At 38.0% G+C, this 18,483-nt stretch overlaps 1 protein-coding gene across 1 annotated transcript in view; it reads left to right on the top strand.

Moving 5' to 3' along the window:
* The window catches only part of FOXN2 (forkhead box N2), a 41,804-nt gene extending 25,264 nt beyond the window's left edge, over positions 1–16,540 (top strand). Inside the window, exons 3-6 of the mRNA XM_014057008.2 lie at positions 2,448–2,572; positions 7,110–7,174; positions 8,230–8,298; positions 10,161–16,540. Coding sequence (XP_013912483.2) covers positions 2,448–2,572; positions 7,110–7,174; positions 8,230–8,298; positions 10,161–10,687 — 786 coding nt within the window. The 3' untranslated portion in view covers positions 10,688–16,540. The remainder of the gene's footprint in view (positions 1–2,447; positions 2,573–7,109; positions 7,175–8,229; positions 8,299–10,160) is intronic.
* Positions 16,541–18,483: the final 1,943 nt, after the last annotated feature.

Below are 18,483 nucleotides of genomic sequence, written 5' to 3'. Positions count from 1 at the left end.
ATTTTTAAATGCTTTTGGCAGTATCTCTTGGCCAGATGTACCTCATTTAAGATATGTTGTTAAGAGTAACAAAAAGACAGCCCCAGTTGATTCACCTTGAGCACTTGGAAAGGAAGATTGGGAACCGATAGGGAAAGTCATCGCTATTTTGGAATAGTGCCTGTTTATTCATTGTCTGAAGAGAAAGAGATGGCTGAGGATGAATGCATGCATTATGTCCTAAACACCCTTTTACAAAAGGCCTCTCCAAATAAAAGCCAATTAGAAATACAAGCAGGGCTGCTATTAAGAAATTACTCTATTAATCCTATCTATTGATGTTTTCAACTTCAGTTTTAATGCTTCCAAGCAGGCATTTGAAGACAAAATATTAATATAACATGCAAGCAAACCCAAATGAAAAAGACACTGAATAACCAAATTGCCCAGAACAAAATAAATATATTTAAACCAACAGAGGGAAGTGGTTTGGCCCTGGGTATCAGAAATAGGATTCAAATCTGATTCAGCATTTATCAGCCTGCTGAATCTTTGCCTGGTACAGTATATTTTCTTCCATTCGAGGATATTAAAAGGGTAACGCAAAATATGGATGGTCTGCAAAAACAAAACTAGATTGCCAGGGCCTGGGGTGAGATTGGGGGAAAGAGCACAGCTTAAAATCTGCAGGAAGCATTCCTGATGAGGAAAGGAGTAGGTGCCAAAATCCAATTTTAGTCAATCATTTTATAATGCATTTTTGAGGAATTTATTCCAGACTTTGCCTCAATTTTTTGTCAGTTTTACTAATGCTTTACTAATTGCTTTACTAATTACTAATTTAGTAATTGCTTTTGTTTTTGTGTTTAAAAAATAGCTTTTTCAGAGTACATATGGGCAGTCCTTGACTTATAGCAGTTCATTTAGTAACCATTTGAAATTACAATGGCACTGAAAGAAGTGACTTATGACTGCTTTTCACACTTACGACCATCGCAGCATCCCTGTGGTCATGTAATCAAATTCAGATGCTTGGTAACTGACTCATTTATGACGGTTGCCGTGTCTCAGGGTCATGTGATCACCTTGTGCAGTCTTCTGTCATTGGGGAAGCCAGATCCATTTAACAACTGTGGTACTAGCTTAACAAGTGCAATGATTCACTTAACAACTATGACAGGAAAAACTGTAAAATAAGGCAAAATTCACCTCACAACTGCCACACTTAGCAGCAGAAATTTTGGGCTCAATTGAAGTCCTAAATTGAGGGCTACTTGTATAAGGAATACTGTAGAGAACAGCTACAGAATTCTCCTTTCCTTAATAAAAGTGTATTTCTCATAGTTTGAGTAAGAATTATGAATGGTGGTTCTAAGAAAACAAAAGTAGCTTTCAAACTTTGTTGTCACAGCAGTTGTTTAATATGAAGTTTGATTTTTTTAAAAATAAATGGTGTCAGTTGGTCTTTTTTATGAAAAGAAAGGGATATTTTAGAGGAACTATTTACTTCAGTAAATCAATACAAGTAATTTGACATGTTTCAAATATCAAGTATTGAAAAGCAAATTGCTAAACCCGTCAATCAGTCAGTCAGATGGTCTTGCAGGAAGTATTGCCAAATCAAAAGGGGATGAAGTCTAGAACAAAGAGATAAAATTAGTTTGGAAGCAGCTCGGACAGAAACCTAATTCACTGAAGATGGAGGAAGGGGAGGTGCAGCACAATCAAACTTTCAGAATTTCATTACTATAGCCGATCTAAATGAAATCAATTTAGCCTTCATGTGGAGTTGAATTCCTGGTCTGGTCTGCCTAGTGGGGCTGACAATATGCTATCTTGGTCTCCAGAATGAAAAGCAAGACAAAAATCTGATACATATGTAATGCTTCATTTTTAATGTCTTATGAAAATGTAGTTACAGGTTGGAGAAGCTTGGCCTGCAAGATATCTATTGTTTTTAAGAAAAGAAGGTTTCTTTTTGAAGTTTGATAGTGGCAAAAAATATCCAAACTTTCCAAGTAGTTGAACATTAGATTTAAAAGGTTTAACTGTATATTTGTTCATAAATATGACCCCAGTGCTGCCATGAGGAAAAGAAAAGCACTTGGTGAGGAACGTTGCAAGCCCCTTCTTTTCCCATTACATTTCTGAGATCAGTCAATCTTCTGGAGAGGCACAGGGCTGTAGGGCTGGCAGTTCCCTCATGAGGTCTTCTGCCACTGTTACCAGTGATGAATACAGTGCCAAAGTGGTAGGATTGCAGTAATGGTGCTGTAATGATCCGTTGACCATGCTTATTCAGAGAGGTGTGCCTCCAGCTGTGTTTACATTCATCTTAAGATCTTTAGACATAAAAATAGTGATACATTGTGTTTTATTCAAGCACCTGTGGAGTGTAACACACTTTTAGATCTGATGTTCCTATTGAAACTGCCTGTAATCACTGCTAATGCATGGTTGTTTCCTAGGTGAACGGAAAAGGTTCATTGTGGTGTGTGGATCCAGAATATAAACCAAACCTTGTACAGGCTCTGAAGAAGCAGCCATTCCCCTCTGCGTTTGCATTTTATACCCCACCAGCATCACCACTAAGGTAGGATTTCTTTTTTCAAGCAATACAACCTTCGAATAAAAGGTTTTCCAGATAATATTACTAAAGAAGATGGGGCAGTTTGTATTTTGACAATGCTGTGGTGAAAAGCTGTTTTTCTATATAATTTTTTTTGCTTTATGAAAGTTGGGGAACAGCTCATATTCAATGGCAGATCCCATGTTTTGTAAGCAGAAATGCTTTCTATGTCCAGAGTCCCTCCATTCCCCAAATGCATTGAGTGTGCTCCCCCCTGCCAAAAAAAATCAGCATCCCTCAGTCACAGAATACAGGAGACCAGCACTGAACAAGGCAGTTTTATTTTTTCATCTCAATAGCCTGCCTCTTATCATAGTTATTGGGATCTTGATACGAGGATTAAAAAAAGGAACGTAATTGTTTGTGATATCTGAAAGATGTTTAGGAGTACCTATGTAAGCCAGGTAATGAAGCTTCTTGCTTAATATGTTGAGACCATTAACGGCCCAGGTTTGCATACTATGAACTAATTCCACATTTCTCAGATATTTTCTAGGTAGGCATGTTTAGGAGTATAATTACTCCAAAGAAATAATTCTTTGATATAACGTTTGTGTTACATAGTTCATTTTGGAAGAGGTAATATCAGGAGTGAGATTTGGGGCATGACCCAAATCCCAATGCACTATGTGAGCCTGAAAGACCACAGATGGCCTTGTGGAGAAGAGGACAGAGCTACTTTTGCTCCTGGGTCTCTGCCCCGTCTACCCCTGGGGTGTACCAAGCACCTACAAGCACAAAGAGGCTTTGCCGCTCCTTGCAAGGCCATGGTGTCTTGTAGTGTGGCAATACTCTGAGAGAGAAAAGCTCATTTTCACATGAAATTACAACTGAATAAAAAAATTAGAAGAAAATACAGTTTAAAAATAGACACTAGTGCATAAGACCTTTTAAAGAAAAAAAATCTAAAAACTGACATTTCTGAGGAAGTATTAAGGATGAGATGATTTTTTTGGGAAGCACAGGTCTGTGAAATTGAAATTCAGACTTATATTCATGCCTAGCAATAATTGGGAAAAAAGATGCATGAATTTTGTTTTCTGTTCTTAGGAGCATTGTACATTAAGGTAGGCACAAAAATAAAATCTCTGGTACATCACTTTTACCAGTTTTTTTAGCAGTTGCAATTTATGGCTGTGAAAGTTGGACCATAAGAAAGGCTGAGCACCAAAGAATTGAGGCCTTTGAACTATGGTGCTGGAGAAGACTCCTGCAGGGTGATTAAACTGGTCAGTCCTAGAGGAGATCAACTCTGACTGCTCTTTAGAAGGCCAGATCCTGAAGATGAAACTCAAATACTTTGGCCACCTAATGAGAAGGAAGGACTCACTGGAGAAGAGCCTAATGCTGGGAAAGATTGAGGGCAAAAGAAGAAGGGGACGAAAGAAAATGAGGTGGCTGGATGGAGTCACCGAAGCAGTAAGCGTGAGCTTAAATGGACTCCAGAGGATGGTAGAGGACAGGAAGGCCTGGAGGAACGTTGTCCAAGAGGTCGCGATGGGTCAGACATGACTTCTCAACTAACAACAATATCACTTTATGTTAGAGTTTTTTCTGTTTTCCAACTTGAATATCACAATAAGCGCATATTTATTACAATATTAGATTGCCATATATTGCATTCTTTGTTTTGTGCCATATCTAGCCTTGAAAATAGGTCCCTCAGCCTTTAAATATGGAATGTTGTTTAAAAATTAATACCACACTTGATACTTTTATTTTGCTATCAATGTAATTTTTAAGGTGGCTGCAAGAATATTGAAACACAGTAACAGACTTAGTATAGTAAAATATATGAAAGCAATAGATAAAAAAATAAGCTGGTATAAAAATGGGCCAATTAGGAAGTGAAATGAGTAATTCAAAAAGCAGTTTAGAAAAACTTGCAGAAGACTATTTGAAAGAGTCCTAGGTCCATTAAAAGAATAGCAATAGTACTTACACTTATATACTGCTTCACAGTGCTTTACAGCCCTCTCTAAGCAGTTTACAGAGTCAACATATTGCCCCCAACAATTTGGGTCTTCATTTTACCAACCTCAGAAGGATGGAAGGCTGAGTCAAGCTTGAGCTGCTCAGAATCGAACTCCTGGAGTGAGCAACAACTTAGCCTGGTCAGTATAGACTTGAAGGGCTCAGATGAACCCTGCCCTAACTTTCCAAAGATAGCACCAGCCTTTGGGAAGTGCTAGAATGAAAGAAGGCTGGAAGAAAATCAAGTTGCCTCATGTTGTTAATTCTGGACCTGTTCACCAATGGATGCTTCTTATCCATAAGCAAAGTGGTTCATAACCAAATAAATGAACTCCTGTGTTAATACATTTAGGAAATTGCCTGAGGCTTAAAGATTAAAAAAAAGAGGTCTATGGAAAGTTGTCCATAACATAGGCTTTCTACAAAAAAAAATGTTTCAGTGATAATTGTCCACTAGCCATTAAATTCTGAAGAAGATATTTGAAATGTTGTAAAACAGAGCTACTAAATTAAATTGAATAAAGTACATAAGAGCTAAAGCTGGAGAGTTAACAACTTTTTACAAACCCATCACTTGGCTTGTTTCCTCATTGCTCAAAAGCAGGAGAAGGCAATTAATTTTTCCAAGGGGCCACATGAAAAACTGGGACTGTTGTGAAGAGTGGAACTAATACAGCTGTGATTGTGTGTAGGCCCGCAGACATATTCTTATAGTAAATTGAAAAAAAAATCAGTTGTCTTCAAAATAAAAGCAATGCAGTTGTATTGCATACATGGCATACATTTACTTACATTTGATTTCTAATTTCCAATTGACCTTATGTGGGCCAGGCAGGAACAGCCAAAGGACTACATGTGGCCCATGGACCATAAAATGTCCAGGTTTGCTCTATTATATTATAGTTCAGGTATACTCCCTTCTTAGTCTTTAGGAGCATAAATTAGCATGTAATAGCTTGAAGGTGTAGGCCCAGTTTTCTTAGTGATATCACAATGTTTCTGGTGATACAGGTTTTTTTTACAATACAAGCAAATTGAATATCAAACCAAGAACTTTCCCATTGATTAGATGTAAGTATGCTTTATAGATTAGAAAGCGTTTGAAAATTACACAGGCATCTTAAAGTATGGCCTGTCCTGAGATAAGTGCATCACTGCAGGAAGGACAAGCTGTTCCTAGACCCTTTTCCCAAAATAGACTTGATGAAGAGGTAATCCTTGATTTACAACAGTTCACTTAGTAACCGTTTGAAGTTACAACAGCACTGAGAAATGTTATTTATAACTTTTTTCACACTGCAGCATCCCCATGGCCATGTGATCAAAATTCAGATGCTTGGCAACTGACTCGGATTTATGATCCTGGGGTCAAGTGATCACCTTTTGTGACCTTCTGACAAGCAAAGTCAATGGGGAAGCCAGATTCACTTAACAACCCTTTTACTAACTTCACAATTGCAGTGCTTCACTTAACAGCTGTTGCAAGAAAGGTTGTAAAATGTGCAAAACCCACTTAACAACTGTCTCATTTAGAAACAGGAAATTTCAGCTCAATTGTAGTAGTAAATTGAGGACACCCTGTAGTAGAAATTTCTTTAGGAAAATTGTTTCAGAATACAAAAATATCCTCCCCCTTTAAACGTACGAAGAGATTTTTAACAACTGATTTTTGGCAACTGATGCATATTTATGATGGTTGCAGTATCCCAGGTCAAGTGATCACATTTTGCAACCTTCCGACATGCAAAATGAATGGGGAAACTTGATTCACTCAACAACTGTGTTACTAACTTAATACCTGCACTGATTCACTTAACAATTGTGGCAAAAAAACAGGGTGGATAAAAATCGATGTTTTTTTTTTTAAATGATTTTTTAAAAAAATTAAATTGGATTTTTTTATTTTTATCAAATTTATTTTAATAAAATGCTTTTCAAGTAAAATTCTATCTAAAAATAGTTTTCTATTTAAGATACATTCATAATTTAGTTTATTCAGCATGAAATGGAGCTTAGTTATGTAGCATGAGGCTGTATATTCTCCAATATTGGGACGGTCAAATGAGTCAACGACAGATCAGAGGAGGAGCCACTGCAGGACAGAGATGACAGTTGCTCTTTAAAAATTATGATTTAAATCAAGTTGATTTAAATCAAGCCTTTTTACAAGTGATTTAAATCAAATCCACCCTGCAAGAAAAAGTTATAAAATGGAGAAAAATCACTTAACAATTTTTGGCTCAATTGTGGTCGTAAGTCGAGGACAATCTGTACTCTCCTTTCAGCATTAGAAAATTTCATTTACTTCTGGACAACAGTTTCAAGCTTTGTGTCAGACAGTAATGTGTGATGTGGAATAAAGCCTGGGACAAGATGCAGCAAAAGGCTGGTGTTTGTTATGTAGATTTAATTACACGTATTGAAATCATAATAGCTAATGCATAAAAGAAAATACGATTGGCTCATGTTAATTTTGTCTTCCGTAGCATAGACGCTGAATTTTGAGATTCTTTTTCCTCTTTTCCAGTGGTTCATCATCATCTTGCTATTTAACCTCAGTTCGGAAACAGTGTCAGGGACGATCTATCAAAGGTAAGCATTTTTTTTTTCTGTTGCCCCTTTACCTATCCTTTGTCAAAAAGTCAGAATCGATCGGTCCATCAAGGTAGGCAGATAGGACACAGATTCCATAAATCTGACTAGAACTGCACTTTATTGATATAAGGGAAATTTGATCACATGAGGAGAAGGAAGAATTTGAACTCAAAACCTGTTCCTAGTTTCAAAGCAAGATTTTGGTCACAGCATTTGTACAGGTAGCAAATGGGAAAACTAAGAGGAAACTTTCGTTTGAAGTTTCAATAGTGGTTTGCCTGTATTATTTGCACTACCTGGGTTGCTTCAGAAGTATGGCTAGTTTTTGTTGCCTTAGATCACTGCGTGAGAATAACATCCTGCAGTGAGAAGATGTCTGTACACAGTTAAAAAAAGCAATCAACAGATGGAAACCTTGATATGAAATTGGCCTTTGCAGTGAAAAAGCATGGGAAAAAAACCTAGAACGGCCATTTTAAATGTTCTATATAGGGCCATGATGGTGCACCTATGGATCATGTGCCATAGGTGGCACATGGAGTCCTCTCTGCGGACACGTGAGCCATCGCCCCAGCTCAGCTCCACTTCGCATGCGTGCAGGCCTCCTGCTAGCCAGCTGATTTTTGGGACTCTGCCATGGATGTGCGGGGGGTGGGGCGCATGCGGGAGATGCATGCGCAGGGGAGGTGTCATGTGCACATGTATGGGGACAGGGGGAAATGCGGGGGTCACACGCACATGGGTATGGGCGCACGCATGAGCGTGGAGGCACATGCGCTTTCGAAATGTGAGGACAAAAAGGTTAGCCAATTTTGATATAGGGATTTTTCATTGACAGCAGTTTAATTGCTGAGGTTTTGGTTCTATTAATCATTTTCTGATAAATATTACTAGTCAAAGCTCTAAGAGTCTTGTTCTTTGAATAATTGTTTCCGACTGAAATTTCTAGGAATGAATTCCGACTGGTTATTCTGTGATAATCATACTGTTCCAGGTCAAACTTAATTGAGGTTAATTAAGATGGTGTGCTTTTTTCCTTTTCTGATTTTTAGATTCAGATATTGATGCTGCTACTGCCATGATGCTCTTGAATACTTCCATTGAACAAGACATTTTAGATTGTAAGTAAGATAAATCTGACTTCTTTTCAAAGAATATTGTTTTTTAAATTTTATTTTAATTATAATTTTTTAAAACTATGTCTGAGCTTAAGCAAATGACAGTTTGATAGATAAGGCCACATTTTAGAGTTGCTATGGGCCCGGAAAAGTTTAACGATGAAAAGTTTCCCTCAAGTTTTCTTTAACTCCTATTATAGACATATCCATGAAGCTTTCTTGGCAACTACAGAGAAATTTTTTTCTCTTTTCCAAAAACACCTTGTCATGTTTTTTTTTTTCAACTTCTGAGATTACTTAGAGCGCTAGTAATTTCGCCCATGTGTGACCCTGACCTTGAAATCAACCAAAATCATGTGAAAAGGACAACTAAAACAATTCTGGGATTGTTTAAAGGAAACAGGATGAAAGTCATGTAGCATTTTCTAAACAAGGGAATGGAGAAAGATTTAAATCACTTTTTGTTACACCAGTTACAGCTTTGATGTTTTCCTGGTAGCGGAAGAAGTGTTTTCTTTTCCCTCCTTTCCTTCTTTCATAACTCAGAACTCAGGATCATCTACTGAAAGTAATAGGCAGGAGATTCCTGGAAACGGAAAGCCCTTCTCACATAGTTGTATTACTTTATGGATTTAGGAGCTACGAGGTATGCAAAGTCCATTACCTTTGATAATTTCAGAGGGGTGTTAGAAACATTCATGGAGAACTGCTATGTTAACAGCATGCTTGTGGAGGTAGTAGGTCTCCAAATTTCAATTGAAGGCAGTATTGGCAAAAATAGCTATTGCACTTATTGTTAGTAACCCCAAGGCATCGGGTTGCTCTCTGGGAATCGGAATGCTGGATTAGATGCCTCTGTTGCAGGTGTGGGCAACATGGCCTATGGTATAATTTCATGCACTCTTTAGTTTTATAGGTAGTCCTCAACTTACCATTTGTTTAACAATGGTTCAAAGTTACAACGACCTTGGGGAAAAATGAGTTACAATCTGCACTCACATTTATGGCTATTGCACCACCCTATGATCATATAAATGCAATTCAGGTGCTTGGCAACTGGCTCACATTTACAAATGGTTGCACTTTCCTATTCCCCTGGTTTGCAAAATGTTGCCAATTTCTGGCAATAAACACCTATTGGGAAACTGATTTGCTTAATGACCACCATAAAAATTGTCATAAAGTCAGATCCAACTTGACTTATTGCTGCAATGACTTAACGACAGAAATTCCAGTGGCTAGTTGTGGTTGTAAGTCGATGATTACCTATATTTCAGAATATCTGCAAGAGATTCATTTACATTGCCAATAAAGTTTTACAGTATTTCCATGCAATCTATTAATTGGAAGAGTGATGTAAAATTTCTGTTGGGGCCTTCCAGCAACTGAATCAGATGAGGAGGAGGAGGAGGAGGAGGAGGAGGAGGTGTAGGAGTCAGGTCAGCATCAAGGCCACCTGGGAGGTCCAAGGGGGAAGAAGAAATGAAGCTGGCAGAGAGAGAGAAACAGAGAGAGAGAGAGATACAGAGGCGGAGCATGGGGTGTCTGTCAACCTTTAGATGGAGAGTCAACAGCCCCCAGGTCTGGAGGTGCCTGATGAGGAAGAGGAGGAACAGCTGGGTTCAGTACCTGATTCAGTACCCTTGAATAGTTTGTTGATTTACATAATGAAAAATATTCCAGAAATGAATTATCTTAAATTTCAGCTAAGAAATAAACACAATGAAAGAAAGGATCTCATTCCTATTCTTGAGCTGGGTTTTAATTTAATCCCTTCCTGATGCTTTAAACGTGGAAACATGTTTATTGGACTCATTGTCTCCCTTGAGTTTTCAGAAGATTTTTCTTTTTTCCCCCCGCCTTAGGTGAAAAGCCACCATCCCTCAAGCTATCCAAGAAAAGGAAATATGGTAGCACATTCCATAACCACACCCAGGAAGAGAGTGATCCAGCAGTCCCTAACATTGACCCCAAGGAGGATCACAATTACAGTGCCAGCAGTGTGGCTGCACAGCGTTGCGCATCGCTCTCTAGCATGTCTTCCCTGTCCTCTGTCGATGATGTATACAAATTTGTCTCAGAGGCCACCCGGACAGGGAGTGATGGCAGTGAAGGGTTTCAGAGTGAAGTGGACACAGATGACAATGAAGATGATGATGATTCGCTGGCAGACAGTGGTTATACCTCACAGCCATGTGTCAGTATCACAGATGAGGCCCAGCCTCATCAGAAGGTCCTGGAGGAACTCTGCCAAGAAATTGATGATGAACTCAAAGAGGCGGCTGGGTCACTTCTTCATCTTGCTGGGATCAGCACTTGTCTCGGCTCATTAATAAGTACTGCAAAGAGCCACGCCCAGAAGAGAAGGAAAAAAAATGACAACACAGTGTGAATATAATTGATCTATCTATATCTAAATACATGTTTTATTTTTTAGGCTGGCAATATTCCTCCTTTTACCCTTTGCAAGGGAGATCAAAGCCATAAAAGGACTTTTTGTTTGTTCTTAATTTTTGCAGATTATAATTTTGCCATTTATACAATTTTATTTTTATTTTTAATTATAAGAGCAATTAATTTGTGCGTTGAAGGGCCAATGGAAATTGTGTGAAACGGATGAGGAAGTCTCAATAATTGTAATGAAATGGAATATTCATTGTTATCATTGGAATGATTGATTCACATGGATATCATTGGCTGGGTCATTTTGTGCTAAAGGTGTGACATGTAGGGTCTAATAGATAATTGGAGGAATGAATTGTCCTTTACACAAGGGATTCTTTAAAAACGTGTATATTGTGGAGAAGACAATTGCTTGCCATTTCCCAATATGCCTCTTCAGTTTCTAGGCCTATCAGATTTTTGTATGTTGTACTTTAGAATAAGAGGCTAGATGCAGAGTTTGATCACACTAAGGAAAAATCTCTGTCATTCTAGTTCTGAGGATTAGATACTGAATGAATGAAGTATATTTCATGTATGCAAAATAGGCGTAAATTATAGGATTCTTAGCCCTCAGAATGGTTGATAAAAATTAAGCAAGCAACACATATATATGTCTAATTCCCAGTTGGTGCTCAGTATGCATGAATCTGGTAGTCCTAAAGGTGTAGAGGCCTATCTGAAATTGGGCAACTAAGCAGGTAATGTCCCCATTTTTCACTGCTTATGGAGTCCACAGTGTCTTCATTTTTTAAACGATATAGAATGCAGAGCAAGACACATAAAGACATGTGTTTATAGCCTTCAGCTTTAGCTTCCATTGTTAACTGATTTCCTCAACTTAAAGCCAAGGTTCTGTGATTACATGAATGGTATAAAACTGCCATGATAATCAGTTGCAGGTTGACTGGTGTTTGCAATTATAAAATTGATGGGTAGGGGAGAGATACAACATGTGAATCTTCCTATTTTTGAGAGTGGGATCTTGAATGGGTAATTAGAATTTTCTTCCTATTTTTAACACAAGGTAAGGAGCTGGTTCTTTCTCTTGTGTTTGTGTTAATTGTAATTAATATATATTGGATCAATGATGTCTACATCTGTTTGCAAATCCGAGGCTCTTCTTTCTGTCTTGATATCTAAATTATGTGCAAAAGAGTAACTGCTCAATTGCAAATGACCATTGCACAGAGATCTTTAATTTTCTTTAGGTTAAGGTAGTTGATACTTGACTAGTTCTTCATAAGCTAAGAGTTGTTTTGGGGGCTCTAGCACATCACCTCGCAGACCATAATGGAATGATATTCCATATGCAACAGAAATAAGTGCTTTGAAAAGTCACTGTTGGCTGAACAATTCTAGACTAAACTTCTCCCTGATTCTTTATGAGTAAAGCTTTTAAAAATTATAATGGGATGATCATGAGAGATTCTTCTTCTTTTTTGCAGCAGTATAGTTCAGCTGTGTATCACCTGTGTGAGAACAAGGGCTTTCAGTGTCAGCTTTCTAACAGACTACTTCCTAGCCTACCCTGCAGCTTTCAGTTTTGCTTTGATTTAACCCAGCATTCCTGGAAACAACAGAGGAAGCTTAGAGATAGATACTGTCCACTTCTGGCAGCCTCCATTTTTCTTGGAGATGGGATGGATTTTGTTTATGTTTTATATCTTATTATTTCAGCAATAATATAATCTCCCTTGTTGAACTCTTAGATAAATCCAGATATAGCGTGACAGTTGCACAGAACATAATATATACAATGCGTGGGCCATGTAATATGAGAATTACCTTGTGCACTGTACTGGGGAATTCAAAATCTGGAAATGTATCCAGATGTGGACTTCTAAAATTGTGGATTTCTGTCTCTCCTAGGCATTTATTCAGAAACAGTTCTGCATCTTCTCAATTCTGGGGGCCATAAGAGAAGACATTTGCCTGTGGAATAGTTAGTCTGAAGTACAGGGCCAAACTATCATCCAGATATCTTTTTGTTGTTACCGTCAGCCATATTGATGAGTTTGGAGTCATGTGGCAAGCGTCTCTGGTTGGAACAAACAGCACTGGAAACAATGAGCTTAACTCAGAAAAATAGGAATCTCCAAGCCGGCACAGCCATCTTTGGCTGCAGTCTATTAATGCAATTACATTACTTTTCAGTGGTCACTTGTGGAAGAATTGTTTGCATGCTACAGGCTGGGGCTGTTGTGTCCTGTGCATAATGATCAAAGTATAACTTGTTTGGAAAGCAGCTTGACAAATGGCATTTCATCTGCACATTTTCCATGCTTTTGAGAATGAAGGGAAGAGAGTCCACTAGTGGCCCTTTAAGCAAATCTGCCTATTACCTCTCTGCATTTTGCATTCTTGTGAGTTGTACATTACATTTCTACTGATGACATAGAGCTGCTTTGACAAAAGTGTCAAAGATGTAAATGTCTGGGACTTAACTTCACTGCCTTTTCTTGCATACTGTCTCTTTATATCTGCTAAAAACTCTGTCACTGTAATTTTTGTTAAATGTTCTGTAGGAGTTCAATGCCTTAGCCAGGTTCCAGTGATCCTAACTGGACTGATTATAACAGCTCCAGAACTAAAAGGAGCGATCCCCCCCTTGAGGTTTATTGTAGGCTTGTGTAGGGTTTTAGATTTAAAGGCAAAATGGTCCTTTGGAGCTTAAGGGGAGAATCACATAGCACCTATCTACAATCCCTTAAGTCACATTTATCATTTCCTGAGATTTCCCAGCCATAAATACCAGGCAGGTATTTTGAGCTAGCAAAAAAAGCAGAGAGATGTAGTGTTCACACCCCTTGTGCTCCAATATGCTCTTTTGCCTTAGAATGCAAAGCACCGCACAGCCCTACTTTGTTGAATGCTGCTACTGTTACAGCTTCCCTTAATTTGGCAACATCCCGCTGTAGTGTAACTGTAAGTCACAGAATTCCCAGGCACCATGAACAATGGAAAATTTGAGATTTGCAGTCCCAGCACACCCAGGACAGTGCTATTAGAATAATATCAGCAGAGATTCTCCTGGTGTAGGCCTTAAGTTTGTGAAAATTATGTAGTTTTTAGTATTTCAGAATTTTTTTTTTGTTAAAACGATAGCAACCTATAAGTGAGTCAACCTTGTAAATCACATTGTTATTTTATAGACAGAAACAAAAATCTAATGCATGGATGTTTGCACGCTCACCTGTTTGTAGACAACTTTCTTTGATGTCAAGTTTAAACACAAATGGTGCTCATTCTGTATATTGCCTGCTTCAGCTCTTCAATCCAGAAATTCTCCTGGATTGGTGAAAAACTGCCTGCTTGCCAGAATCACTTTTGAAATACCTGCTGATTAGGTTTTGCTAAGGAAGGAGTAATGTAGGGTCTACTTCCAAGTCTGATAGATTTTGTACAACAACCTCTTTTTTAAAAATGTCATTAATCAATATTGCGAGTTCCACACAGCATGGTGATTGAGAATTGATTGGAAAAAGACCGATGGATTAAAAGTTCCTTTCAGTATATTGTTTTTATTTGCTGTCAAATAATATTTGCCCTTCTTTGAATAGGGTCTTCCATTTGTATGACTACTATAAAAAATAACTCACAGTGTTACTAGGTTTTACATTTGTAAAATAGAGCATGTGGAAGCCTAGAATGCCCTGCAAACATGCCAGTCAGGGTTATTTAAGGCTCTTTGTATGCTTGAGAAGTATGGTATTTTCTTCCAAAAGATACCTACGTTAATTAAAAGAAGCAGTCAATAAATAGAAAATAAAATATTGTATAATTGTGCAGCAATCAGGTTGTTACTGGGTAGAATTGAGTCACAAAAATCTCACCTTAGAAATCACAGGAGTTGAAGACTTTTACATCAATTCATAGTAAGCAAAATTATCATCTGACCTTTTGAATGGTTCTAATCATATATCCTTCCTATGAAATAGGGTTTTCTATGTGGTAACATGTGGATAAGTGAAGAATATTGTACTATATACATGATCCAGAGAGCACCTACAGCATGGGGATTTAATATAAAGTCACCACTCACAAATTTATAAGCAAGCCTGTATATTAAGTGTCGAGGCACATTTTAAGTCCTGTATGTTGTGCAGAGATGTCCCATTTAACATTTGTCCAAAATGTGTGTTTAATAACTTGCGTGATGTGAAATTTGTTTCCATAGCAATGCAGGTAATATGGTTATAAAGAAATGTGTTTCTTTGGGTCTTATCTCTTGAAAGTTGAGAAAAGTTGACTTCAGTTCTCAATACATATTGGCCAGATTTTCATGCTTGAGGCTACTTTCCCTAAGAGCTCCTTTGCTCAGGTTTGTCGTCTTACATTTGACCTGTTAAAAGTCTTGTTTGCAATCTCTTTTCTCCAGATAAAAGTTGATTTGTGCACAATTGTTTTTCAGTGTCCTCCCATTGCGAAAAAGTCTAGTGTCACCTCTATGATAGAAAAATGTATAGTGATCATTAATATTGGTAGCACTTTCCCTATTGGTCTTCAAGTCCAAAGGCAGAGCAATAAAAGCATTTGGTGAGAACAGATGCTTCAGAAAGTCCAGATTTAAAGAGCTACGATTGTAGATGCTTGCAATCTTAGTTACCTTACATAACATGACTTTGGGAAGTCCTCTGATTGTACAATTTCTGCCTATAAATGGGAAGTAATATATATGCAGGTAGCAAATAGCATATCGGAGAGAGGTTTAGATTTTTCCTCCTTATATGCTTGTTTACTATATGCATGGTGCTTTTTGAGATGCAAAAATATGACATCTTGCCCCACCTCCTCCCATTTTGAAGAGATTTAAAGCAGGGATTTACACATGTACTTTCTCTAGAATGGGTAGAACAATGTTGTAATGTGTTAGATTCGATTCATCTCTAAATTCATTGTGGAAATTCCATGAAGAAGGGAACTGCCATATCCAAGTTCTTGTGGATATGGGGAAAAGCTGCATTATTATTATTATTTTGCCTTTACTAGCCGTATTCACAAAAAATATGTGTCTTCCTATGGCCAAAATCCACGCTGAACTTACTGTTCTAATTTTCAAAGAGAAATAAGTGTTTTCATATCTTTGCAGAGAAGTCCTCATTTTCTTTGCTTAAGGTTACCTAGCTCTAGTATGTCTGAAACACATCCAGATGGTGCTAGGATATTTGATTAGTAAATTGGGACGCTTTTATTGCAGTTATGCATCTCTCTCCATTCTAAAATGTGTGCGCTCTAGGGTCAGCCCAGAACAAATGGGAATGGTCAGGGTTCTGAACAGCAAGGTTAGAGATCTATTATTGTGAAGTAACTGTGATGTGAATGGAGCATGTATCTGCACCCTCTGGATGTTCAATAGAGAAGGGCAATAGAGTTATCTACTCTTAAGTTTGGCTTCATGAAATAATTCTTGCACATAGAAAACTAGGAACCTAGAATCCTTCCTGATGCATTAGCTTCTAAAAACAAGGAACCAACGTTGGGAATTTGGGACAGCTACAGATATATTAATGGCTTTGTACATTTCAGAAGAAAGGGAAATAGGATAATTTAGCACCATTGCATGTGTCTCAGGATGTGCTAGATTAGCTGTGCTGGTCCTACAAACTCGTAGCAGTCTTTGTCAGCATAGCTATATCTCTTGGGAGGAAACAAAAGGCTAAGGATGGTTGCAATGATTTAATAGTGTGGAACTGATATGTGTGACATATACTTGCTGCACAGAGAACATCCCTAGGCCAGCCAGTCTGTGCCCTATTAACATGGAATCATTTGCTCTTGGTCAGGCTGCATTGATGCATTCTATAATAGCAGTAGACTATAGCAGTAGACTTATATACCACTTCATAGGCCTTTCAGGCCTCTCTAAGCGGTTTACAGAGAGTCAGCATATTGCCCCCAACAATCTGGGTCCTCATTTTACCCACCTCGGAAGGATGGAAGGCTGAGTCAACCCTGAGCCGGTGAGATTTGAACCGCTGACCTGCTGATCTAGCAGTAGCCTGCAGTGCTGCATTTAACCACTGCGCCACCTTGGCTCTTATAATGTTGTCTACTACCTGTGAGGAAGTGTATGCAGATTGTGGCCCTTGGCCAGTGATTGTGTACATAATAGTCAAGGAGAAGTAGATATGATGGACATGCTTTGTTTCAGATGCAAAGTGTAATCTTACCTTTAATTTGTTTTTTAAAAAATGGTAAATTCCTTTCAGAAAATTAGTTTAGCTTCAGGGGAAAAAGAGGTGATGGTGGAATATTATCTGATCCTCTTCAGCTCCTAAAAATTAGCATGGAGGGCTTTCTGCGGGAGACCCACCTGTTCTTGAGGTAGAAGCTGATGTCAGTATTGTGCAAATCTTTCTCCATTTCATATTCTGGAGCTAAATTATAGCTTCCGTGAGAAGTGCAGGCAGCCTTCCTTAGAAAAGCCCAACTTTGAATTGGAACAGTTTGCAGCTTCTTTATTTGGCTAAAGCAAATACGACAGTAAAAGCAAAGCACACCCTGCAATGCTAATGAAGGGGTAGTCAAAATATTTATTGAAAAAAAGGAATAGAGTATTTTTAAAAAATCTTGTACCTGCCATTTATTTGAAAAAGCACATTCTCTACAGTTTAACTGCCAGTGCCAAGAAAAGATTTGTTTTTAGAAGTGTATTTTTTTTCCAGACTTAAAGTGTATAATTTAAAAGTATTACATTGCCATCTTGTAGTGATAGATCTTTTACAATTGCCAATTCACTGTAACTATTATTTATTAAAAATGGAAATTGTAAGAATGCTTTCAGATCAAAGTAAGCAATTCTTTTTTTTTAAAAAAAAAATCTACATTAGCTGTTTCTCCCCACTACCTGCCCCTGCAACTTTTTGGGTTGACTGAGACTAACTCTGCCAGTAGATTAACCCCTTTCTAACCTGAAATTCCTTGAGCCCCGTTTAGTAGTTGACCTGGTTTAAAAATGTTTTTGTATGCTAACCTCTATTAATTAAAATGTTGATGGAGTTTATTTTTACCAAAGAGATGCAATTCATTATGATAAAGTATTTCAAAATAAACTTTGTTTTATAACACTTTGGAGTAATGGATTTCTTTGCCTTTTGGATAATAGAGCAAAACTTATATTTTATATTTCCATAGAAAGGTAACACCATTTGGTGTGGTGATTAGGGTACTAGGCTAGCAACCAGGAGACTGTGAATTCCTGGTGGGGGACTGAGCTGGGTGACTTTGGGCCAGTCATTATCTCTCACCTAAGAAAAAGCCAATGTCAAACCACTTCTGAAATCTTGCCAAGAAAATGGCAGGGAATTTTCAAAGCAGTTGCCAGGAGTCAACAATGACTCAAAGCCCCCCCCCCCCAACCCATTACCAAAATTTTAAGATGGGTGAACTGGACTTTCCAAATTTTGCATATTGGCCACCGTGTGACACCCACATGGGAGGTAAATCCTGGTTGCGTGCTTCTTGACCCTTTACTTTTGTCATTTGCTGTTCTTGCAGTTACTAAATAGCCACTATTCACTTGCATGCAGACACAAAAAGTTATGGTTTTAATTTCATGCATATAAGAAATGTGTTTCCCTCTAAAACTTGTTTCAATAATATAAGACAGTTTGAAGGTGACAGGTGCTAGAACATCTGGTGATTTCTTGATGGTTTCAATTGTCATTCAAGGGATCACTTCACTTTTTCCTGCAATATGGTGAAATTTCATTCCATTAGAGTCAAAGTTTTGTGCTGCTTCTT

This window comes from Thamnophis sirtalis, unplaced genomic scaffold (genome assembly GCF_051295495.1).
Source record: "Thamnophis sirtalis isolate CommonGarterSnake01/CBP01778 unplaced genomic scaffold, rThaSir2_p1.2 scaffold_6, whole genome shotgun sequence".
Lineage (NCBI taxonomy): Eukaryota > Metazoa > Chordata > Lepidosauria > Squamata > Natricidae > Thamnophis > Thamnophis sirtalis.
Note: the sequence above shows the minus strand (reverse complement) of the source record. Positions and strands in the feature narration are given on the sequence as shown.